This window comes from Pimephales promelas, chromosome 2, assembly GCF_988280905.1.
Source record: "Pimephales promelas chromosome 2, fPimPro1.hap1.1, whole genome shotgun sequence".
Lineage (NCBI taxonomy): Eukaryota > Metazoa > Chordata > Actinopteri > Cypriniformes > Leuciscidae > Pimephales > Pimephales promelas.
Window position 1 is genome coordinate 7,646,826 of NC_142770.1, and position 25,708 is coordinate 7,672,533.

At 35.3% G+C, this 25,708-nt stretch overlaps 1 protein-coding gene across 1 annotated transcript; it reads right to left on the bottom strand.

The window, feature by feature from the left end:
- Window positions 1-1,951: 1,951 nt before the first annotated feature.
- Window positions 1,952-25,708, bottom strand: pth2rb (parathyroid hormone 2 receptor b). Its single transcript, XM_039682162.2, has 13 exons — window positions 25,495-25,708; window positions 24,800-24,902; window positions 16,802-16,912; window positions 16,610-16,725; window positions 15,649-15,746; window positions 14,124-14,307; window positions 12,841-12,994; window positions 11,150-11,210; window positions 10,983-11,049; window positions 7,324-7,418; window positions 4,706-4,844; window positions 3,613-3,654; window positions 1,952-3,508 (listed from the first exon to the last, which is right to left on the bottom strand). The coding sequence occupies exons 1-13, from the start codon at window positions 25,555-25,557 to the stop codon at window positions 2,954-2,956; spliced, it is 1,788 nt and encodes a 595-aa protein (XP_039538096.1). The 5' UTR covers window positions 25,558-25,708; the 3' UTR covers window positions 1,952-2,953.

A 25,708-nucleotide genomic window follows, 5' to 3' on the forward strand; every position in this document is an offset into this window, starting at 1 on the left:
ATATCGATTCATTTTGTATGCTTGGATTGATACAGTACCCTCAATATCTATATATCAAATTCTGTACGACTCCTCTGTTTAAGTTTATCTTTCTGGAATTCACGTGTATTTTATTGTATTTATAATAAATTGGATTATACATATTTAATTTTACAGTATGTAGGCCTACGGTAGTTAAAACACATCTTTGCTTATTTGTAAAGATTTGTACATACGTAAAAGGGTTTACATTTTAGAAGCTGTCCAAATCAAATTTATCAAATGTATCAAATCTTTTTGATATTTTTTAACGATATTACAATGTGTTATATACTTATTTCTGTGTTCTTGGCATTTTTATTTAGTTCATATACTGAAATACAATGTATGATTAATTGCGTTTATTACACCTTTGCGTGAAGCCTTAATACATTTAAAACAATTTAAGAAAAACATTTACTGGAAAACCGTACAATTTGTACAATAAAACATTCATGCCAAGCAGCGACCAACCGATTGTCTTACTAAAAGCATAATCGAAGTCTTACTTCGCAAAGCAGAACTCTGAACATTGGGTCATAAAACACATATTTCAATTTATTGGTAAAACCAACTTAAGCACAAATGGTTTGGCGAACAATTTTACAAACATAAACTAAGAACATGACACTCGCTCGGAAATTCATTCAGCTTGAGTTTCGTGAATGAATTGCATTGTTTGACTGAACAACATCATTCGATCGCAAAAAAAACACAGAGTGACACTTTGCGAAGGAAATATTTACACACACTTAATTTACCAAGCGACGTAAACAATCTTGTACGGCAGAGCGATGATGCTAATTTCCAGCAAAGAAATTAGTCTTTCTCGCAAACTGGGCCTAGAAATGAGTGAAACCAGTTGATCCAAACCAAAACCAGTATTTTCATGCATTATACAACACGTTTAGCCTCTGTTTGACTGGCTTGCGATAATTTTTTAAGTAAAGATGAAATCAAAATGGCCCCCGTTTACTTCTTAATATACATTCTTAGCAAACTCACATTGAAGTCTGGCTTCATATTTGGTATATGACCAGTTTTGACAATCCAATCAATTCCTGAAAGTTAAAATCCAGGTTTATTTGTTGAATGTCCTGTTTTAATTGTAAATGTCACATTATGGAAGTAAAATGGGTTAAAAAGTATTAAAAAGTAAAAAGTAGTTCACTTTTTTAAAAAAAAAACTTTTGCTGATAATTTACTCACCCACATGTCATCCAAGATGTCCATGTCTGTCTTTCTTCAGTCGAAAAGAAATTAAGGTTTTTGATGAAAACATTCCAGGATTTTCTCCATACAATGGAGTTCAGTGGGCACCAAACGGTTCAAGGTCGAAAAGATAGTGTCAGTGCAAACCGCAAACTGTTCAAAGGGCTTTAAACGATTCCAGACGATGAACAAGGGTCTTATCAAGCGAAACGATCGCTCATTAAAAAAAATAAAAATAACAAAGTTTAAGTTTTGCTCGCCTTGCTCTGTTCTGTGATGCACGTTTGTGACTCTCCTGTTCGAACTCGTTAATCAAAATGAACAAATCTTTTTTCTTTTTCATATTGATGAACAAGTTCGAACAGGAGAGTCACAAACGACGAACATTTGTGCTTATAAAACTTAAAATTTGTTATTTATTTATTAAATGAGCGATCGTTTCGTTTGATAAGACCCTTATTCATCGTCTGGAATCGTTTAAAGCCCTTTGAACAGTTTGCAGTTTGCACTGAAACTGTCTTTTGTACCTTGAACCGTTTGGTTCCCATTGAAGTCCATTATATGGAGAAAATCCTGGAATGTTTTCATCAAAAACTTTAATTTATTTTCGACTGAAGAAAGTAAGACATGGACATCTTGGATGACATGGGGGTGAGTAAATTATCAGCAAAAGTTTTTTTAAAAGTGAACTACTCCTTTAATTGTGCTATTTTGAAGTAAGCATTACATCGAAATTAACCGCATTTACTTTCTTAAAGGGATACTCCACTTTTTTTTTTGGAAATAGGCTCATTTTACAACTCCCCCAGAGTTAAACAGTCGAGTTTTACGATTTTCGAATCCATTCATTTAGAAGAATATCAGTAACCAGATCGTTTCTGGTCTCATTGACTTCCATAGTAGGAAAAAAATATACTATGGAAGTCAATGAGACCAGAAACTGCCTGGTTACTGATATTCTTCTAAATATGTGAAAATCGGCTGAATACATTCGAAAACGGTAAAACCCAACTGTTTAACTCTGGGGAAGTGGTAAAATGAGCCTATTTCCAAAAAAAGTGGAGTATTACTTTAATACACATTCTTGGTCTTACTATGAATCAATACATGTCATTCCAAAGAAATACCCCCCAACCCCACACCCAAAACTAGCTCTTCTTTCTGAAGCGACTTTCCTTTTACGCTGACATCTTAGGCGGTGCTATTTAGCATTTTTGGCTCCATTTTGGTATGTATGACCAATTTTGACAATCCAGTCAATTCCAGAAAGGATCACATTCAGGTTTTTTACTGAATATCCCTTTTCAATGGTAAGTACGTCACATTACAGAAGTAAAATGGGTTGCAAATGGCAAGTCATTTTGATTTTTTGAAGAAGCTAAGCATTAAATCAAATTGGACCCTATTTACCTTCCTGATACACATTCTGGGTCTTATAACTCAGTGCATGTCATTCTAAAAGATCCAATAAATTCCTGAAGGAAAATGTCCAGTTTTTTTGTTGTTGAATATCCTGATTCAATTGTAAATACGTCATATTACGAAAGTAAAATGGGTTGCAAATGGCATGCGAGAATTAAATCAAAATAGACCCCATGTAAATTCTGGGTCTTACAGTGAATCAATCCGTGTCCTACTTTCCCGCCCAAGCTCTCATTTCCTTTTAGGTTGACTACAGTGAATAGGTTGCAAATGGCGATTCACTTTAAATTGAGTCTGCTTTTTAAAGTACTTCCTCATCCTCTTGATCCAAACTATAGTACCTCACATATAAAGAATCCTTCCGCGTGATGTCATCAGTGCGTTTAGCGATTTCCTTAGGGGTGGCGTCATCGTCCCTCGTTATGATGTCATCAGAATCCACGTGGGTTGTGCTTTGTCCACTCTCTTCGAAGCAGATGCTGAGGGCTTCCCGTCGTACAGAGATGCCGTTAACGCGTTTAGCGCTTTCTTTGAGCGTGATGTCATCGATGTGTTTGGCCTCCTCGTCGATTTCCTCCGGAATCGAAGGCGGAAGGCTCTCAATGTCCGAGCTGCTGAAGACGTACCCGGGCAAGGTGGTGTGTATATGCGAGGCGTGTGTGCTGACACTGGTTCGACCGGCGCAGCGGTACACCCTGCTGGTGAGGAGGGCAGAACTGCGGGTCACCGAGGTCAGCTGGGACTGGACGCTGCTGTTCAGGACCGACCCGTAGCGGTAGTTGGCTAAAACTACAGGAACCTTCCAGTCAAACGCAAGCGTCCAACGGAGCCAAGTCTTCCGGATTTCAGTCTGGACCTTGGGATAGACACCAGTGTTGTGGACTGACTTTAAAATCTTTGACAGGAACACTTTCAATATGTGTCTATTTAAAATATTAATGTTGTTCCACCCACACTTACCTCTCCATTGCAGAAACAGTAGATAATGGACACAAAAAATCCCTGAAAGAGAGCAATAACCACCAATTTCAGAAGTCAGAGAAAGTTTCTTGCCAAACTTGTTCATTATTAATTTTTTTCTCTTGTAGTGTATATCTGGTTTTGCTATTTCATTTATCAATGCATATATTTATTATAAATATATAATTCAATTATTCATTAATACATGCCCGAATCTAAATATTTAGACCTATTCTTAAAAATAAGTATAAATATTTAGTTTTTTGGCTTTTATTTCACAGGAAAGACAGAAAAGCAAAGAAAAAACTTCTAATTTACTTAGTACCGATTTTTTATTTTTCATTTAATTTATATTAATTTTATTCTCATATAAAAAAGACAGATGCAAAAAACAAAATCTGATGCATATCAGCAGCATTTTTTATTAAAAAATTCAAAATGTATAAAATGTAAATATTTATTTATTTTAATCTTTATTTCACAGAATAGCAAAGAAGAACCAATTTTGTTTTAATTTATTAAATTTTTTATTGGAGCGAACTTTTAAGTACAAACTTTTAATTTATTTTATTTTAATGACATTTATTTTTAGACAGACAAACTAAGAAAAAAAGCTTCTGCTTCATCCCAGCACCAAGTTCAAATGTAATTAATTTCAATGTAATTGAATATATTTTAATCTTTATTTCACAGGTAAGACAGAAAAGCAAAGAAGAAACACTTCTGATGAACTCCAGCACCAACTTTTAATGTAATCTACGAATCTTTCACTGCACAAACTTTTAATTACATTTCTTTTATTTTAATTGTATTCATTGAAACTTTTATTTCTCAGGAAAGACAGAAGAGTGAAGAGCTTCGGCAACAAGGTAATTTTAGTTTCATTTATTTTATCTATTCAATTATTCCGTATATCATCTTTAATTTATTTCATTTGCCGTTATTAGTTTTGCAGTTCACACTGTCCATAAATAAGCATCAAAATGCTTTTAAAAAATATGAGTGCAGTTATTTATCATGCCAGCCGAATTGAAAACTGACACATAATTATAATTAACATTAGTCATTAGAAATAGATTAGTCAGTAACTCACCTGGAAAGAGTTGAAGAAGAGTTCACAGTACATGCGCAGCTCCCAACCAAGTCCTGTGAACGTGTGCGGCATTCCTACAAACACGATGTAGTGGACGCCGAAAACCAGAACCAGAACCAATGTGGACTTGGCAAGCTTCCTGGACAGACACAGACAGACATTTTTCCATCACTATTTTCAAACTAAGAGTCTCTTAAACGTGCAGCCGTGCACAGATAAACAACAACCAAGGTCAGGGTTTTTGCTAAATAATACTTTTAAATTTAATTTCATATATCCCCAGAATTACAGGACATGTGTCGCATGGGATCTTTCTTTGATACGTTTTTAAAAAAGCTTGATGCTGGTCACTTTTCACTGCCGTTACACCTGTTCAATTTCTCATTAATGCAATTATCTAATCAACCAATCACATGGCAGTTGCTTCAATGCATGTAGGGGTGTGGCCTGGTCAAGACAATCTCCTGAACTCCAAACTGAATGTCAGAATGGGAAAGAAAAGTGATTTAAGCAATTTTGAGCGGTCTGAGTATTTCACAATCTGCTCAGTTACTGGGATTTTCACGCACAACCATTTCTAGGGTTTACAAAGAATGATGTGAAAAGGGAAAAACGTCCAGTATGTGGCAGTCCTGTGGGTGAAAATGACTTGCTAGAGGTCAGAGGAGAATGGGCCGACTGATTCAAGCTCATAGAAGAGCAACTTTGACTGAAATAACCACTCGTTACAACCGAGGTACGCAGCAACGCATTTGTGAAGCCACAACACGCACAACCTTGAGGCGGATGGGCTACAACAGCAGAAGACCCCACCGGGTACCACTCATCTCCACTACAGATAGGAAAAAGAGGCTACAATTTGCAAGAGCTCACCAAAATTGGACAGTTGAAAGACTGGGAAAATGTTGCCTGGCCTGATAAGTCTCGATTTCTGTTGAGACATTCAGAATTTGGCGTAAACAGAATGAGAACATGGATCCATCATGCCTTGTTACCACTGTGCAGGCTGGTGGTGGTGGTGGTGGTGTGGGGATGTTTTCTTGGCACACGTTAGGCTTCTTAGTGCCAATTGGACATCGTTTAAATGCCACGGCCTACCAGAGCATTGTTTCTGACCATGTCCATCCCTTTATGGCCACCATGTACACCATTTTTTGTGAGATAAAAAGTCGCAATTATCTTTTAAAATGTGTTTTTCTGTGGCAGCAACAAGCTTCCAACTATGGCTTTAACACCGTTACACGAAGGAAGAGAGCTTATATTATAGCAAATATACCATGGTACAGCCAAAGTACTTCCTAAAACATCCTCTAAAAAAACTACGTCTCAGCACTGAGAGCTGAGAGATTGAAGATGAAATGAGAGCGAGACCCAGAGCGTGAGAGTCTCTCTTAAGGCTTATCATCGCATTACAGGCCAGAAAATGAGAAAAGTTGAGTCGAGTATTTTCATTCCCTCAAATAAAGGGTTATGGATGATGAGGAGAATTGCACTGACTTCAGATCCATGTAAATTGCTTAATTACTTCAAGTTCATAGCATAAGTTCAACTCTCATTAATAGTAAAGCAGGACTGTGCCCGTTCATCCAGAACGTCATTAATGGCTTTTTATTGCCTGTATTAATTTTACTTTAGGATCTCACACCCCTGTAGGTTTAAAGTGCTCTCTAGAAGGGGCTCTAATGCTTTTCGGCATGATTTGGGATTAATTCCAGTAATTTCCTTCAATGTTTATTTACAAAATTAACTGGAAACCAAAATGTAACATCGACAGGGCAACCATTCAAACCACCCCTCCCACAATCATTATTAACCATAATCATAAGTTTTACATGGCTTTAACTCATCAAAATAAGTTAAGCAATTTCAACTTTTTTGTAAGATTTACAAGATTCAACTCATTTTTTTTAAAGTCAATTTGTTGTAATTTAAGTTGAAATTACTTAAAGTACGAGAACACCCTAGCAACCACCAAGAACACCCTAGCAACCAACAAGAATACCCTAGAAACCATTCGGAACACCCTAGCAACCATTCGGAACACCCTAGCAACCAGCTAGCACTCCCTAACAACAACTCAGAACACCCATCGTGTTGGTGAATTCTTTTGTGTACGCACCACTTCAGTGTTGAGGATCAATAAAGAGTTTATCATCACAGATTATAAGGATTTGCTTGATAAACGTGAGCTATGATAAGAGACTGATCTTACAGTCAGTTCCACTCGCAGATTATTAGGCAGGGATACTGTGACTCTTACCCAGAGCGAGATATGCTATTAATGAAAGCCTCTCTGTCTCTCTCTCTCTCTGAGAAGAGAAAGCCTTTCAAACACCCTTTGGAAAATTACAGTCCTCTTCTGGATATCTCACCAATGATGTCCAAACACTCCACCCCACAAAAAACAACCACAAGAACACAGCAAAACAGAATTGAGCCGCAGCATTGGCTGGTATAAACATATGATATATTATAAAATAGCACCTGTACATTTACACAGTTTAAGTTTATTTTATAATTTGTCACAGGTGAACAAAACAACCCCGAATCCAATATCCTCCAGTTCAGCTCTTCATATGAGGTCACGTACCAGCATAACAATAATTTCATGCACCTACCTGCACTGTTTACGCGTGTCGTACCGTCCGGCGTTTGTTTCTCGGATCTTAGTGGCCAGAACTCGAACAATATTAACAAATAGAATGAAATTCAGCTGCAAGAAAGAAAAAGGAAACATCGATTAATTCAGAATTGTATTGTTTCATACTTAATTTGACTGAAGGTTCAAACATTTTGTATGTACAGATAAAATAATAATGAATAATATAATAAAAAATAATATTTTTGATAATAAAAATATGTATGTGTATATATATATATATATATATATATATATATTGTGCCAACAGGGATGGTGATATATATATATTGCCAACAGGGACGGGATCTAGAGCCAGACCGATATATCGGCAGGCCGATATTATCGGGCGATATTAGGCAATTTCTAAAATATCGGTGGCCGATAAATGAATATTTCAAAAATAAAATAAAAACGGACGAATCACGCTTGAACCATGTCATGAGTGTTGGAGTTGTATAGTTTGTCCACCAGAGGGCACTCTACACCGCCCCTGTTGGCAACATTCGTGTATAACGCGCCACACATCATGTAACCTGTTATCTGCGAGTGAGATAAGCGGTGAAGTGTGTTCATGGTGAGTTGGTCACGAGACATACATTGCTTTAATAACTATTAAAGAACATTCCCATCAGTTCTCTTAACTCAATATTTTGTTGCGCGTTTCTGAAATAACCGATATATCGGCCGATATATCGGAATATCGGATTTTAAAAACCAACAAATATTTGTATCGTTATCGGCCTTCAAAATCCTTTATCGGTCGGCCTCTAGGTCAAACACTTTGCATACATGTACAAAATATTTATAAAAATGATGATGAACATAATGTAAATGTGAAAAAACATATACTATATTTAAAAATAGTTTAATATATGAAATATTATTGGATATATACCTCTATAATATTATATTGTTATAAAAAATGTATATTATACAGTATTTACACACATGCACATATATTTCATTCTCCAGCCGGACAATTTAAAGAAACCGAGAGACTGAGATATTGTGATATGTTAAGAAAAATCAAGGTAAATATCAGTAGTGAAAAGCCTATTATCGCCTGTCATTTCCAATCAAGCTGAAATTTTGTCAAATAATTGACTGAAAATATTATTTAATTGTGAAATTACCATCAGCCGGATAATTAAGCCATTTTATTCCAAAGGTGTTGAAGTGTAATTTCCACTCAAATTGCTATTACATTAATTAAGATGTGGCGGAAATTTGTGACAGAATTCTCCTGTTGGACAATTTTAATTAACTAGTTAAACACACTAAAAACGCTAATTTCATTCTGCTTCTATTTCTCGCATACGAATTATTCCGTCAATCTGTGATGAGCGTCTGTCGTATCCGAGCCGTGAAAGCATCAACAGGTTTTGCATATTCCCAGCTACTCTGTTTGGACGTCCCAATCAATACACCATAGAAATTGTTAGTAATGAGCGCTTTGTGAGCAAATGAGTTAAATCCTAATTTATATGTTTTTGCTGACAGGCGGCGAGGACCAAAAATACATTTGCATACTGTCGCATAATTACAGCTCTCCTGCTGCGCGACCGTCCAGACGTTCTTGAAATCAGAGCTCCATTACTGAGGGAAGCGCTTACGCTCAGCAAAGCCAATAATTAACAACATAATGTCTCCGTCTGTCCATCCAGCAGATAAATATATGCATGGAACCACTAACTGGTCAATCACGTCAACAAAAGACAGTATGCCGCAATCCAAATCGACCCTTTGACATGATGGATTACAGGATTTTACAATCTCTTTCAGAGCGTATGGTGTTCAGGGCGCGGGGTTAAATCCGGGGGTTAATGGGAAAACAGCTGTGTCTGATGGTGTCGCACTTAACAACAGCTTTGATGCCACTTATACAAATATGATGCAATTTGGTGTCCCATGAGGACTCCTATGTTACATAGGCAGCGTCCGAAAACTGATAAACGCTGCCTTCCAAGGCCGGAAGGTAACGCTGATGACGTATGGCGCCGCTGACGCGTATCTGGTGCGGCCGAGTTTAGTTACAGTCTGGGGGAGACGCACGCTGTAAACAAAATCTTCGCAAACATGTCTAAGGATTTCCACATAGAGGCAGAATCGTTTTTTTTTTTTTGCCCAGCCATTTTTATTTGAACCTGACTACACGGACACACCAGATACACGTCAGCAGTAGGGCTGTTCAACGATTAATCGCGATTAATCGCATCCAAAATAAAAGTTTGTGTTTACTAGGGCTGTGCAAAAAGTTAATTGCGATTAATCGCATCCAAAATAAAAGTCTGTGTTTACATAATATATTTGTGTGTGCTGTATATAATTATTTTGTATATATAAATACACACACATGCATGTATATATTTAAGAAAATGTGTTATTCATATATAAAATATTTATATTTATATAATATAGATTATGTATTTATAAATATATACAGAATTTAAGTGCAAATAATTCTTAAATATATACATGCATGCATAGGTATTTATATATACAAAATAATTATATACAGTGCACACAAATATATTATGTAAACACAGACTTTTATTTTGGATGCGATAAATCGCAATTAACTTTTGCACAGCCCTAGTGTTTACATAATATATGTGGGTGCACTGTGTATAATTATTTTGTATATATACAGTATAAATACACACATGCATGTATATTTATAGAAAAAATATATTATTTATATATAGAATATTTTTATTTATATATATAGCCTATATAAATCTATATATAGTATATACATGAAAATATTTCTTAAATATATACAAGCATGTATATATATATATATATATATATATATATTAGGGCTGTGCAAAAATTAATTGCGATTAATCGCATCCAAAATAAAAGTCTGTGTTTACATAATATATTTGTGTGTGCTGTATATAATTATTTTGTATATATAAATACACACACATGCATGTATATATTTAAGAAAATGTGTTATTCATATATAAAATATTTAAATTTATATAATATAGATTATTTATTTATATATATATATATATACACATAATTTAAATGCAAATAATTCTTAAATATATACATGCATGCATAGGTATTTTTATATACAAAATAATTACATACAGCACACACAAATATATTATGTGAACACAGACTTTTATTTTGGATGCGATTAATCGCAATTAATTTTTGCACAGCCCTAATATATATATATATATATGTATAAAATAATTATACACAGTGCACCCACATACAGTATACTGTATTATGTAAACACAAACTTTTATTTTGGATGCGATTAATCGCGATTAATCATTTGAACGCGGATCAACAACAGAACCGGAAGACAATACAATGCTGAATAAAGTCGTGGTTTTTGTTATTTTTGGACCAAAATTTATTTTCGATGCTTCAAAACATTGTAACTAACCCACTGATGTCACATGGACGACTTTGATGATGTCTTTATTTCCTTTCTCGACAAGGACAGTATACTGTACACATTTTCAATGGAGTGACATAAAGCTCTCGGACTAAATCTAAAAATGTCTTAAAAGATGAACGGAGGTCTTACGGGCTTGGGACGACATGAGGGTGAGTCATTAATGACATCATTTTCATTTTTGGGTGAACTTACCCAAATTAGTACCAACTCACCCCTATTGCTGTCAGTATTGGAACTTGGTATATCCATTTAATATTGCCAGCGCTCAACTCCCAACACCTTAGAGAGAAAGAGTGATATTATTTGAAATGTTATAGTGTGTGTGTGTGTGTGTCTTATTTACATTACCCGAGAAGGCTGGATTATATTGAAAACGCACCTTACATCCGCCAGCGTTGCCCTGACGACAGCCCAGGTTGACACGAAGAGAGCCGGAACACCTGCAGTCGCACAGATTAGAAAAGGACAAGATTTATCAACTTTAATGCCGCGCACAAGCACAGAAGCATGCCCGACACTTGCCACAGATTTACCGGAACAACTCAATTTTCGATTTGTTTTGTTTTGAATCGTTCGGATCCTACAAATCAAGAGTCCCTGAAAGTCTTCTTCACACTCTGGATGATAAATCAAAATGAGAAGTCTGTCATTTCTGTGCTGACACAAACTCAAATACTCCCCTTACCTGCTATTGGTCAAACAAACACATAGTCCCACCCCAAACTCATACTATTGGCTTAGCCTACAAGGGCAAGGTTAGATGTTTTAACTAGGGCTGTCAAACGATTAATCGCGATTAATCGTATTCAAAATAAAAGTTTGTGTTTACATAATATATATGTATGTGTGTAGTGTGTATAATTATTTCTGTATATATAAATACACACACATGCTTGTATATATTTAAGAAATATTTTCATACTGTATATAGATTTATATATAATTTATGTTATATATAAATATAAATATTTTATACATAAATAATTTTTTTTTCTTAAATATACATGCATGTGTGTGTATTTATATATAATATATATACAAAATAAGTATACACACTACAACCACACATATTATGTAAACACAAACTTTTATTTTGGATGCAATTAATCGCGATTATTCGTGATTCCTCCATCAGCAGCCATTAAAATATAAATATAAAATCTACATATTTTTATGTAACATGATTTCTATAATGTTTCATATAATAATATATATTTTAGTCAATGTTTTTTTTCCAGCCATATTCTGACAAAAGTGAATATCATGAATTTTCTTGCTTTAATAATTGTATCTAAAAATATGATTATATAAAATATTAAATGTCAATAGTATTTATCAACAATACATATTTTCAGATTATATATTTTAAATAAATAAATGATTCAATCTTACGTATATGTAAATTAATATATATTACCTCAACCTCTTAAATCATAGTTTATTACTACTGTAGCTCATTGATTTATGAGGATGTGTCTCTAAATACAGATGTATTTATTAATTATGAAAAAGCCTACATTAAACCTCTGCAAACATGTCTTTTTGATCTGATGTTTGGGAGTGCTTGAATATGAAAATGTTGCCCTCATTAGGTGCTGACTCTCCGGCAAACACATCGATGCCGGGGACATTAATTATGCATTATTATTATGATGATACATTAATATGTTCACAACATCAATACGTTGCTTAAGTAATGCACATTACTGTTGACTTTAAAGTAGTTGATCCTGCGCTCTGTGTCATTGTTAATCTGTTTTAAAGTAGAACAAACCTGTTTGGGCTTCCCTGTCATTCGGCTTTCAACAAAGTATATAAGAACGAGAGGACCGAAGTATTTGCACTTCAAAGATGTCTGCTCGGCTTGCCAGGCGAGTATTATGCATCAAACATAAAGTATAAATACGGCTTTAAATATGTGTTTATGCCTGAAAGGGCAGCAGATTTTGGGAAGCAGATACAGACGAGAAATCATAACAAGCTGTGAAATTGGCTAGGTCTGACCATGGCGAAGTAAACAATGTTTAAAAACCAAATCAACCTCCATTTGATCTGAAAATGCACACTTACCCCACCCTATAAGGGTGAAACCCCAAAGATATTTGGAGTCGGAGAAGAACGCCATGAAAATGAGGCTGTGAAGGTACAGGCCCTCCACTAGGATCCAGTAGTAGTTGGTAGCCAGGAAATAAATGAAGAATAGGACCGTGATCTTGCAGCCAAACTGAAAATACAAACAACGTTAGCTTCAGCCAATCAGAAACCTTTGATCAACCAATCACAACACAAGAGCTCATTGTTGCTGCCTATAAGTCAGACTGATCATATTTACGAGCAGGAATGCCATATTAAAAAGGAAACTCTAAAAAAAAAAATATCTATCATGGCGGAAAAATACCGAGAACAAAATTAGAGGAGTCGTGATCACACCGTTTTTCAATTCTTGCCGCAAACGGATATGAATTAGCGTTCTAAAAATGAGGTCAGATTAGTAAAATTTCTGTGAAATATTGCGGACAAAATAGAGTATGAAGCACGAAAATTTGGGGAAATCTTTCAGCCCTCGCACAAAATTCCCGTTCGTGTGATTTCTATTAAAATGAGTGGATTTCGCCTGCGAAATTTGCGTCAAAACGGTAAATGTGGCATTTAGTTTTATGCTGTGTTCCAGGCAACCTTTAACCCGTGTTTTTTTTAACCCGTGAAACCATACAAAACCACAATGGCAGCTCATACGGATTTTCGAGTCATTTGGTTCATTCAAAGAACGGAATGAACGAATTGACTCTTGATGAACGAGTTCAAACAGGAGAGTCACAAACGTGCGTCACAGAACAGAGCAAGGCGAGCATTTGTGCTTAAAAAACTTAAACTTTGTTATCTATTTATTAAATGAGCGATCGTTTCACTTGATAAAACCCTTATTCATCGTCTGGAATCGTTTAAAGCCCTTTGAACATTTTGCACTGAAACTGTCTTTTGGACCTTGAACCGTTTGGACCCCATTGAAGTCCATTATATGGAGAAAAATGCTGGGCTGTTTTCATCAAAAACCTTAATTTCTTTTCGACTGAAGAAAGAAAGACGTGGACATCTTGGATGACATGGGGGTGAGTAAATTATCAGGAAATTTAAAAAAAAAAAAAAAGTGAACTACTCCTTTAAAGGCAGCATTAGTCTCTAATTGAGTTTCAATGCAGTAATTTACTTCAGTGCATGCATGAATGAATGGCCAAATAGCAGTATAGTTATAGTTAATTTAAGTTGTGTCAACTCAAGTTAATTAAAGTCATTGTTGCCAAAACTAGTTCAACTCATCTCAACAAAAATATCATTAAACTCATTGCACTCACATACTGAGTCTTGTCAAGATGGGAAATGGAGACGGTGCTGATGTTGTCCATTAGCATGGTGTCGTACTCCTGTAGGACGCCATTAGCATAAACCACTCTATCTTTTACAAAAATGCTGACCGCACGCAGCATGAAAGACACAAATAAATGCATGTGAATGTAGTTTCTGGTGCAGTGCAGACGCCTGGGAGACAAAAAGAGAGAACAAGTATGTTTATCAAGCAAAATCCCCAAAAATATTAAGCCAAACCTTTGCGTTTTTCAGAGAAACATTGGGTTCACTTGCAAGACTTTTGTGTTATTTGCGAGCAAATGCAAAGATTCTTGAGGGGAACACAAAACATTTCCAAAATGAGAGAACGCAAAAGCATTGACAAATATTTTTCCTCCCATCTTATATTTTTTATATTTGCCCTCCTAAACTGGTATGGATAAATGTCATTTCCGCCATATGTCATTCATTCTGAGGTGGTGGAAATGAAAATTCAAAAATGTGTGGAATAAAAGGGTCAACTTCTTTGTCTTTTTATGAAGGATTTTAATATTTCAAGATTGAAAGTCAAAGGTCTATAGCAATAAAAGCTTAAAAGACATTTGAAAAGCTAATAAATGATGGATGCACTTTTGCGTTGACCTTCATATCAGTGTTTAGAATCACTGATTTTTGTTAATATTTGAGTTATCAAGTTATTTTATTAAATTTTAGTTTATAGTTTTAGTTAATTCAGTACTTCAATTTAAAGGGATAGTTCACTTTGAAATTAAATTTTGGTATGTTTTAGCTTACCTCAAGGGCATCCAAGATGTAGGTGTCTTTGTTTCCGCAGTATTTTCAATTTTGATATTTTTAGGTCAAACCGTTCGTGTCAATCAGTCATATAATGGAGGTCTATGGTCACCACCTCTTATTTCGTGTCTTAGGCCATCAATGTGTGCTTACATTTACGAGTCATTAAATCATGTTTAATCTGGACTTCTCTGTGCATGCTCTTTGAGGTGGTGACCATAGACTTCCATTATATGACTGACAGACAAGAACGGTTTGACCTAAAAATATAAAAATTGAAACTACTGCGGAAACAAAGACGCCTACATCTTGGATGCACTTGGGGTAAGCTAACACATACCAAAAATTAATTTGATCATATTTCAGTTAATGTTTATTTTATTTCAAGTACTGTAAATGTTTTTTATGGTTTTAGTTTTCACATAATGTTTTGTTAAAAAAATAAATCGTGCCTTTATCCGATATATGTGGGCTCAATAAAACCCTTCACTGGAGCCTTTCAAATTAAAAAAAAAAAGTAAAGTTGTATCAGTTATAGCAGAAACTCACTGGGGAACTCTTCAGCTAATTTAATTTCTGAAGCACTTTAAAGAAGAAGACCTGAGACAGTCCCGCCTGAATGCCTCAACAGCAGCCAATCATACTTGTACTTGCTTGCTGTGCAACTTAGTGTTTCTTTAACTTGCCAGGTGGGACAAAAGTCTGCTTGGTTTGAAAATGTGACTGATGTTCAATTACCGAAAGTATCCAATGATGAAAATGGCGACTAGCAGCGAGCTGAAGGACACAGCGTAGCCGACTGTGTACATGATGTGCAGCCGCTCGAAAAAGTCCCTCTGGAAACACAACACCACTTGAGTCGTCAATGAACGAAACTTGATCTTTTGTTAGACATCCTTAAAGGGATAGTCCACTTTGAAATTAATTGTTGGTATGTTTTAGCTTACCTCAAGGGCATCCAAGATGAAGGTGTCTTTGTTTTCTCAGTATTTTTAATTTTGATATTTTTAGGGCAAACCGTTCGTGTCGATCAGTCATATAATGGAGGTCTATGGTCACCACCTCAAAGAGCATGAACAGAGAAGTCCAAATTAAACATGATTTAATGACTCTTAAATGTATGTACACATTGATGGCATAAGACACGAAACGAGCGGTTTGTGTGAGAAAACGAACAGTTTTTATATAATTTTTACCTCTTGTTACTTGTTATCGTTTTTTAGGTAAAAATGATATAAATACTGTTCGTTTTCTCACACAAACCGCTCGTTTCGTGTCTTAGGCCAACAATGTGTGCTTACATTTACGAGTCATTAAATCATGTTTAATTTGGACTTCTCTGTGCATGCTCTTTGAGGTGGTGACCATAGACCTCAATTATATGACTGATAGACACAAACGGTTTGACCTAAAAATATCAAAATTGAAAATACTGCAGAAACAAAGACACCTACATCTCGGATGCCCTTGAGGTAAGCTAAAACATACGAACAATTAATTTCAAAGTGAACTATCCCTTTAAACATTTCCCAAGACTTTTGGACTTCATTAAACATCTGTCATGAGACACAAAGTGTTTGAAGACACAAACCTAATTACATCTCATTTGAGCATTAAAATCAAAAAGTGACTCTTGAATGATTTTGAAAGTTGAAACTTTGAAACAATAACCTCTTCCAGCCTGTTTAATTGGACTTACTTTGTCCTTTTCGATGCCTGGAGCCAAGAACCGCAGACAGTCTGAATAATTGACCCAAGTTCTGTTCTCCACCGATACCCATGAGCCGTTCATGTCGCATTGACGGTATGCAAATCCTAAGAAAATGAAGATATAGAACAATTTAACAAGATCTGGTGAAATTTTCTAAAAAAGAGTTTTGCCGCCATGTACCTTTGTGGTTGAAGTCGTACACATAGCCAGGACACAGGACTTTGGTTACGGTTCCTGGGGAACCTTGCGGCCAGCAAACCAATCCGTCCCATCCAGGAGAGCAGACCTCATCTGCATACACAATGTGGAAACTATAAATGCAATCTCACCAAAAAAACACTCTAAAGTGAGTAAAGATCCATCATTTCTGGTATTTCTTTGCTCTCAACCCCAGAATATGCGTCCAATATGCAAATCTCCCAACAATGTTTAAAATAAAATTAAACATTTCTCATCAACTTATCCCAAGAGTAGGCAAATAATCGGATTGTAAACAATATCTAATACGTAGCAATTATCTGTTATCTATAGAAAGTTGATAGTGATACATACTGTAATATTGTTCCACTAAACGGTGCTCACAAGCTGAACGCAAAAACAAACAATGCGACCAGTGAAGTCTGATTCGCGAACAAATGATTCTTATGACAGGTCTTGTGCTTGTGCTAGACTCCCTGCTAAATGATTCCCTCCAAATCAAATTGGTAATCCATCAATATACCCAGCCATAGGTTTTTACGAAGGGAAGTGTTTCAATACGGTCCATTGCTCACTCAAAACGAGCCTGTAAAACCTAATTAAATCTGTTAAGAGTTCACAGAGGAATGTCTAAAGTAATTACAGTTTCTTCAGTAACAGACAGAAACAGGGTCAAAGAGACTTTCCGACAGTATCGCCACATCAATTCTCACACATTTTCAGATATGACAATTAACTTAGCTGTGCTGCAAAAGATGCATCATTAATCAAATATATCACGCTGCTCTGTGTTTGAAAACAGATTGATTTCAGGAAAAGGAGGAAGTAATACTCCTAAAGGGATTGTTCACTTTGAAATTAATTTTTGGTATGTTTTAGCTTACCTCAAGGGCATCCAAGATGTAGCTGTCTTTGTTTCCGCAGTATTTTCAATTTTGATATTTTTAGGTCAAACCGTTGGTCTGTCAGTCATATAATGGAGGTCTATGGTCACCACCTCAAAGAGCATGCACAGAGAAGTCCAAATTAAACATGATTTAATGACTCGTAAATGTAAGTACACATTGATGGCCTGAAACTAAAATGAGAAAACGAACAGTATTTATATATTTCTAGACTTGTTACCTACCTAACCTACTTGTTACAAGAGGTAAAAACAAAATAAATACTGTTTGTTTTCTCACACAAACCGCTCGTTTCGTGTCTTAGGCCATCAAGGTGTACTTACATTTACGAGTCATTAAATCATGTTTAATTTGGACTTCTCTGTGCATGCTCTTTGAGGTGGTGACCATAGACCTCCATTATATGACTGATAGACCAACGGTTTGACCTAAAAATATCAAAATTGAAACTACTGCGGAAACAAAGACAGCTGCATCTTGGATGCCCTTGAGACAAAAATGTATTTCAAAGTGAACTATCACTTTAAGGGTAGCATGTTACATAATAATCTTGTGAAGTGAAATCTTTTTTTATAAAAACGAATAGCCTCACAGCACACGCTTTGTCTTTCCTCGCGGCTCATTGATTCATCACTGAGTGGACGTATTCCGTCAAACATTGATCCGACCTCCGCAGAACAGTTTGGGGAAAAGGGCAAGGTCCCAGTATGGAAGCACCACTCCAACTGGTCAATTCCCTGAAGCGAGAGGAGAGTGTCCGCAGCCAATAAAAAGAGCCTGATGCTCTTTAGAAACCTTATTCAGAGAGAATGAATCAGCACAGTTCAATTCAACCTGGTGGTCTGGTGATAAAAGAAAGAGCATTAACAGTCTTGTCTGTGCTGTCTATTTGTAGACTGGGTTAAGATGTCAAGAGACACATGTCGTCTTTCACACTCGGACTATATATGCACAATATATCAAAGCCCACACATTTTATTTAGAGTCTTTCGAATATTCTGAGAATGCCGATAGTTGCCATGGCGAGGGTGCTTGGCAACTTGATGTTAATTACACTCTAATTACCACTAATAACCAATAGTAGCCCATGTTGTTGTCAAACAAAAGGAAACCTTTTTTGTTTAGCTTTCACCATGCATTTGAAAAGAAGCGCAAATGTCTATATATAAGGAAAATAATTGCAAACATAATCTTTATAGACAAAGGTTTTATACTAGAGATTAAATAAATATAATATCTGGAGAGGGCTTTATAATTGGGTTTAGGATTTGTGCCTTTTGAAAGATATATATGGCTTATGTGGTCCAAGAATATGATTGGCTGAGTGGCGTTCCAAGACGACAGAGCTGTAAAAGTACAGCAGAATTGCATATTTTCACTGCTTGATATCTCTTGTCTGACTCTTTCTGTAGGCTTCATGTTCATGCCAATGGGTGCTATAGTGCCATCAAAGATGTCTCATTTTGAAGGATCCTTAGAAGTCAGCCTTCCTTTTGCGCCTTTCAATTGTCTTTTTTTAAAGGATATATCACTTTCAGTATCGCTAAAAAACTATTTTGTACAGAATTCTATGCAGAATTTGCTCTCACGACCAATTCGTACGAATTCGTACGCGTAATTCAAAAGTGGCTAATACGTACGACCTCACTCGTACGATTTGTCTAAACCCATGTGACGGTTATGTTTAGGGGCGGGGTCAGGAGTAGGTCATTCGTACGAATTCATACGAATTGGCTAATTCGTAAAATATGTACGATTTTGCTAAAGTGAGGTTGTAAAATTCATACGAATTCCCGCGAGAACATGTTGGATTTTGTTGACGGTTTCAACAGATTATATTGTGTGAGAAAATGGAATTGTTTTATGGAAAAATATAAGCTTTTCTGGAAAGTTCGCTTTTGCAAGCTGTTTCAAACTACCGAAACGAAGTATATCGAGGCCTTACCTACACTGTAAAAAAATGATTTTTTGGTGAAGTAAATACTAGTGAAAAAAACCCAATGTAATTTACTTGAAAAAGTTAGTTCAGCCAAGAATTTAAAAAACTAAGCAAATTCCATATCAGTACTTAATTCAAGCGAGTAGAAATGAAAGTATAAATATCAACTCAATAAAATTAAGTAAAAATTACTCAACTTTTCTGATACTGGGGTTCCCATCATGCACTGGACCTTGAATAATTAATGAGGCTCATTTTTCACTGGTTTCCAGCTGTATTTACATTGTTTTATCATTGATTTTTGTTGTCAGTGGTAGTAACTTGCCATTTTGTGACATTTCGAGTAAATTTTTTGCTCAAAATGACACATTCAAACACAAAAACGACCCATCAAATGTTACCAAATGTTATCAAATGTATTGTCTACCAAGTATTGAGGTCTTTGCATTCACATGAGACTTAATGTTTGACATGGTGTATATATAAATTATTTAGATGATCTAAGTAAAGCACATACTATAAATGACTAATAAAATTCAAGATTAATGTTTTAGTGAAATGTAATACAAAGGCAAAGGAAATCGAAATTAATCAACCTTTTACTAGCCGAATTAAAATTACTTATTTTTGTAAAGTTTACTTAATTCCATATCCCAAGTAAATTTAACTTAAATATTTCTAATTTAAGCTACTGATAAATATTTTTTAGGTTTTCACTACTTGGCAAATCTTTGTAAATTTACTAGCATTTTCTGAGTGAGATAGTTTAGCAAGGTTTTTTCAAGTAAATCCTACTCCAAATTTTTTACAGTGTACATTTTTTACACAAACACATTGGCATTCACTAATAGCAAAATCTAGCACACCATTTTTTGCTTGTTGGATTTGAAAATATTCAGATGTTTGAGACAAGACATGACATGTGTGAGATTAGGCTGATTTTGATGGATAAACTGCAGGATATAGCAAGATTCAAGCTCAGATCAGGCATAATCTTGTCCAGCTGAATGGAAGTCTGGTTCAGTGAATATTTTCTGTGATGATTCACATGATATGCACAAATAATCTCTAGTGTTAAATCACACCTGCCTCAGCATCCTTATTCAGAATTACCCTGGTAACCAGGAACCTTTCACAATCTTATCTTGGTATGCCTGGTCCGCTGGCACATGGATGATGGTAGGACCAACACAATTAAATAAAAAAGAAAGCAAAATTGGACGAAAAAAACAAATGTGCGTCAGCTTCCGTAAACAGCAGGGTGACTCATAAGCGGCACTACACCATTAATCTGTGACATAAAGTCCATTCAGATTTCAGAAGCATTGTACTGGATGTGCGCTAGTTCAGTGTTTGTCATCCGCTCTGTGGGCTTTTGTGTAGCAGTGAGCAAACACCCGAAAGCAATTGCACTTTGAAAGTTTCAGCACATTTAAGCTTGTTGTGAGGCCGCTGCATGACACTGTAAAAAATTTAAAGTATATGTCTATACTGTGTAACGTTGCTGGATGAGCATGAAAAGGTCTGCAAAGTTACAAAGAACAAAGTCACTCCAAATATGGCAAGCCGTTTTGGCTTTTATTCATTTCCAGGATATGAATTCTTTTGATATCGACAATTGAATTGCTGATATCTGTAATTGTATTTTCACTAGTGAAATTTCACCAAAACAAATTGTAAATAAATTTACTAGTAGAAGAAATATAATTTTTGATATCAATAATTACATTGTTACTAGTAAAAATGTGAATTCCTGATATCAATAATTATATTGTCACTAGTTGAAATGTCTATTCTTGATATCAACGATTCAATTTGTACTAGTAAAAATTATCATTTTTGAAATCTGAAAATGCATTTCTGAGATATCTAAAATGGCTTTCTTACTAGTCAACAATCACATTCATGATATCAGAAATTAACATTGTCTCTAGTGAAATTTGAATTATTGATATCAAAAATGAACATTGTTACTACAACAATTCAATTGTGGATATCAAGAATAGACATTTCAACTAGTAACAATTGAATTCTTACTAGGTTTTTCCTAGTAATAATTGTATTTCTGATATATTAAATTGGAATTTCAACTAGTAAGAAATTAATTCTTGATATCAATTGGATTTGAATGGCAGCCTATGGTGAAAATACAATTGTTGATATCAAGAATTCAATATTTGATATCAATAATTCAATTTTTGATATCAAAAATATAATTGTTGATGTCAAAAATGTAATTCTTGTTATCAAAAATTGAATTCTTCATATCAAGAATCCATATCCTAGAAATGAATAAAAGTTAAAACGGCTTGCCATATCCAAAGGGAGTTATTCTCTATATCAGTGCGCGCTGTTTCTGAACTCCCTGAAATGCCTTGATTGTAGACTTGAGTTTTCACAATAATCCAAACAGGCCAATTTGAAAAGCGACTGAAAATGGATCAGCCAAGATCGATATCCTTCAATCTGCATCAGATCGAATCCAAAAACCATATAAGAGTTCAGATGCAAAAGCCTCTAAATGCCATTTGAAATTTTCTTCTAAAATGATCATTTTTATCAAGCTTATATATTCAAGTTCAGTAATTTCTCTTAAATGACAATTAATAGGTAATCCTCATTGCAATTTAACTGAAATAACTGAACTTAAATATACAAGCTTGATAAAAATGATCATTCCAAAAGAAAATTTCAAATGGCACTTAGAGGCTTTTGCATCTGAACTCTTCATATAATGCATGCTTATATGAGGGGCCAGATCCGGTTATTTGATTGTAAGATAATCAAAGCAGAGAGGCAAAGGCATTTGGATAGAAGCAAAAGAGATTAAAGCTCAAAAACCACATGAACCAACTAAAGAGCTTCTGTTGAAATGGATCTTGGATCTCTCTGGCTGCAGAATTTGACAGATGTCCTCTAAACAGATTCAGAAGCCACATTATGTTCAAATGATTAGGCGTCAGATGTGAATTCACTCGTAAAAATCGTTTAAACTAATGAACAAACGGCATGAATGCGCTTTAGAGTCCATTTATCTCAATCCTCACATATTTGCATGTGCGTAATTTGCGGGAGAGACTGGTGTTAAATGTCCCTACCACTTAAACAGTCAGATGTGTACCTAATGCAAATGTGCATTTGATGTGCATTTGTGTTTAAGAGACTCTGGAATGTGTTGTTTTGTTAAATCGAGTGTTCGTTCGGTGCCAATGTTATCAAAGGCGGAATGATCTCTTTTGGCTTCACACATGAGCGTGCCAATCTTATGCCGTTGCAGAGACTCTAAACAAAGTGCACTGTGTCTTGATGTAGGCTATCATTAATGAATATCTTTATTCATTAATGATTGTATTTAATCATTAATGAATAATTAAAGAGGGGACTATACGAGGACAGATTAGAACCCGGAACCTCTGACGCGCTTAATATTGAAAGTTCTACCACCACGGGTTAATTCCGAATCTATATGTAAGAATAAAGCTATCACATTAAACATGAGTTCTCAATGTACAACTGAAATTGATTTCTGGTCAATTGTTGTATCTGATAGCATCTCCCCATCACAAACACAGTCCCAGCCACAAAACAAAGTTACGCCACTGCATATTTTGGTCAGTTATGCAAATTATCTGTCATCTCAGCTATCACCCAGATAGCACAAGTCTATTTGATGTGATGTTTACATCTGGAAGACGTATTTTTAAGAGTGTTTGCTCATCTGCAATACGTCTATAGGACGTTTCCTGTCAGATGTCAAATAGATGTTTAGAAGATGTCTTTAAGATGTAATGATTTAGAATGCATGTTAAACTGACATCTTCTAAACGTCTATTTGACATCTGACAGGAAATGTCCTATCCCAGATAGTATAAGTCTATTTGATGTGTTTTTACGTCTGGAAGACGTATTTTTAAGAGTGTTTGCTCATCTGCAAGACGTCTATAGGACGTTTCCTGTCAGATGTCAAATAGATGTTTAGAAGATGTCTTTAAGATGTAATGATTTAGAATGCATGTTAAACTGACATCTTCTAAACGTCTATTTGACATCTGACAGGAAATGTCCTATCCCAGATAGCACAAGGCTGTTTGATCTCCTATTTACATCTGGAAGACGTATTTTAAAGAGTGTTTGCTCATCTGCAAGACGTCTATAGGACGTTTCCTGTCAGATGTCAAATAGACGTTTAGAAGATGCCTTTAAGATGTAATGATTTAGAATGCATGTTAAACTGACATCTTATAAACGTCTATTTGACATCTGACAGGAAATGTCCTATCCCAGATAGCATAAGTCTATTTGATGTGTTTTTACGTCTGGAAGACGTATTTTTAAGAGTGTTTGCTCATCTGCAAGACGTCTATAGGACGTTTCCTGTCAGATGTCAAATAGATGTTAAGAAGATGTCTTTAAGATGTAATGATTTAGAATGCATGTTAAACTGACATCTTCTAAACGTCTATTTGACATCTGACCGGAAATGACGTATTGCAGATGAGCAAACACTCTTAAAAATACGTCTTCCAGATGTAAACATCACATCAAATAGACTTGTGCTATGTGGGTAAAGACATCTCCCAGAGTGTTTGCTCATCTGCAATACGTCTATAGGACGTTTCCTATCAGACGTCAAATAAACGTTTAGAAGATGTCAGTTTAACATGCATTCTAAATCATTACATCTTAAAGACATCTTCTAAACGTCTATTTGACATCTGACAGGAAATGTCCTATAGACGTATTGCAGCAAATGAGCAAACACTCTTAAAAATACGTCTTCCAGATGGAAACATCACATCAAATTGACTTGTGCTGTCTGGGATAGAACACGTACGTCTGCAAGATGTCTGTTAAAGATCACTTCATCTGGAAAGCATCTGCTGTTTACATCTGATAGACATCTTTAAGATGTCAGTTTAACATTCATTCTAAATCATTTCATCTTAAAGACATCTTCTAAACGTCTATTTGACATCTGACAGGAAACGTCCTATAGACGTATTGCAGATGAGCAAACACTCAAAAAAATACATCTTCCAGATGTAAATATCACATCAAATAGACATCTCTGTGATGTACGCATGCTATCTATTGGATTGGTTTTAGAGTGAAAAAAGGTTCCAAGCGGAGTCTTACCGGCAGGGTTGTGTTCTGAGATGTTCTGAAGGCACTGCAGTTTGATGTCATACAGCAGGAGAACTTGTTCCTGAGCTGTTAAGCCTACATCAGGGTCCAAATGCTGCCCAGAGACAAAAAACAAGAGAAATTGTTGAAGTGTTTGACTTAAAGATATCTTGGATTTGATATACCTCTAATCAGATATGTCATGGAGTTTTAAAGCCACCAACAGACATTTAAGCTTTATACATAAATGCAAAACGCCATGAAAAGCATCAGAATACACTTGTAGTTACAATATAAATTAGTTAAAATTTCTGCAATGTTGCATACAATTATGTCATATTTCCAGATGAATCCCATTCAGATCGTCTGACTTTACATATATGACTTCGCAATGTTTGTCAGGCAACAACCTAAAATGATTCATTCTGTAAAATCAAAATTAACTAGTTCATTTAAGTCAAAGATATAAACTGAATTACATAATATGCTAGATTACATAGTTAAAATACATTTTAAGGGTTAAATTAGATGGAAATGTAGCAATTAAAGATTCAAACTTTCACAATAAACAGAAGAAAAACATTTAGATCTAAGATATTATGAAATGTATTGTATTATATTTTGTATGGCTTTAAATTCAAATAAATCATGAAGGTGATGTGATGTGATAAGTGTGTATAAAGCAACACATTGTTTGTTCATCTTACCTGTGCTTCGACTGAAGTACCAAGCAAAACTTGGACAAATATCCACAGAACTATAATCCACATTATGAAAGGTTACAGCGTTTCAAATACTTTGGACTATTTCCTCAAGTGATGTGTTCAGTGGTTTCTCTGTGCGCAAAGCTCAATGTGCGCCAATACTGCATCTCCAGTGATTTTACCCAGCTCCATATTTGCACTGGAGAATGAACTCGGC

Coding starts and splice junctions, on each gene's coding strand:
- pth2rb (XM_039682162.2), bottom strand. CDS start 25,557: ATGTGGATTATAGTTCTGTGGATATTTGTCCAAGTTTTGCTTGGTACT. Junction 24,903..25,494: donor GTACTTCAGTCGAAGCACAG/GTAAGATGAACA, acceptor GTCTCTGGGCAG/CATTTGGACCCTGATGTAGG. Junction 11,211..12,840: donor TTTCACCCTTATAGGGTGGG/GTAAGTGTGCAT, acceptor GTGCGACTGCAG/GTGTTCCGGCTCTCTTCGTG.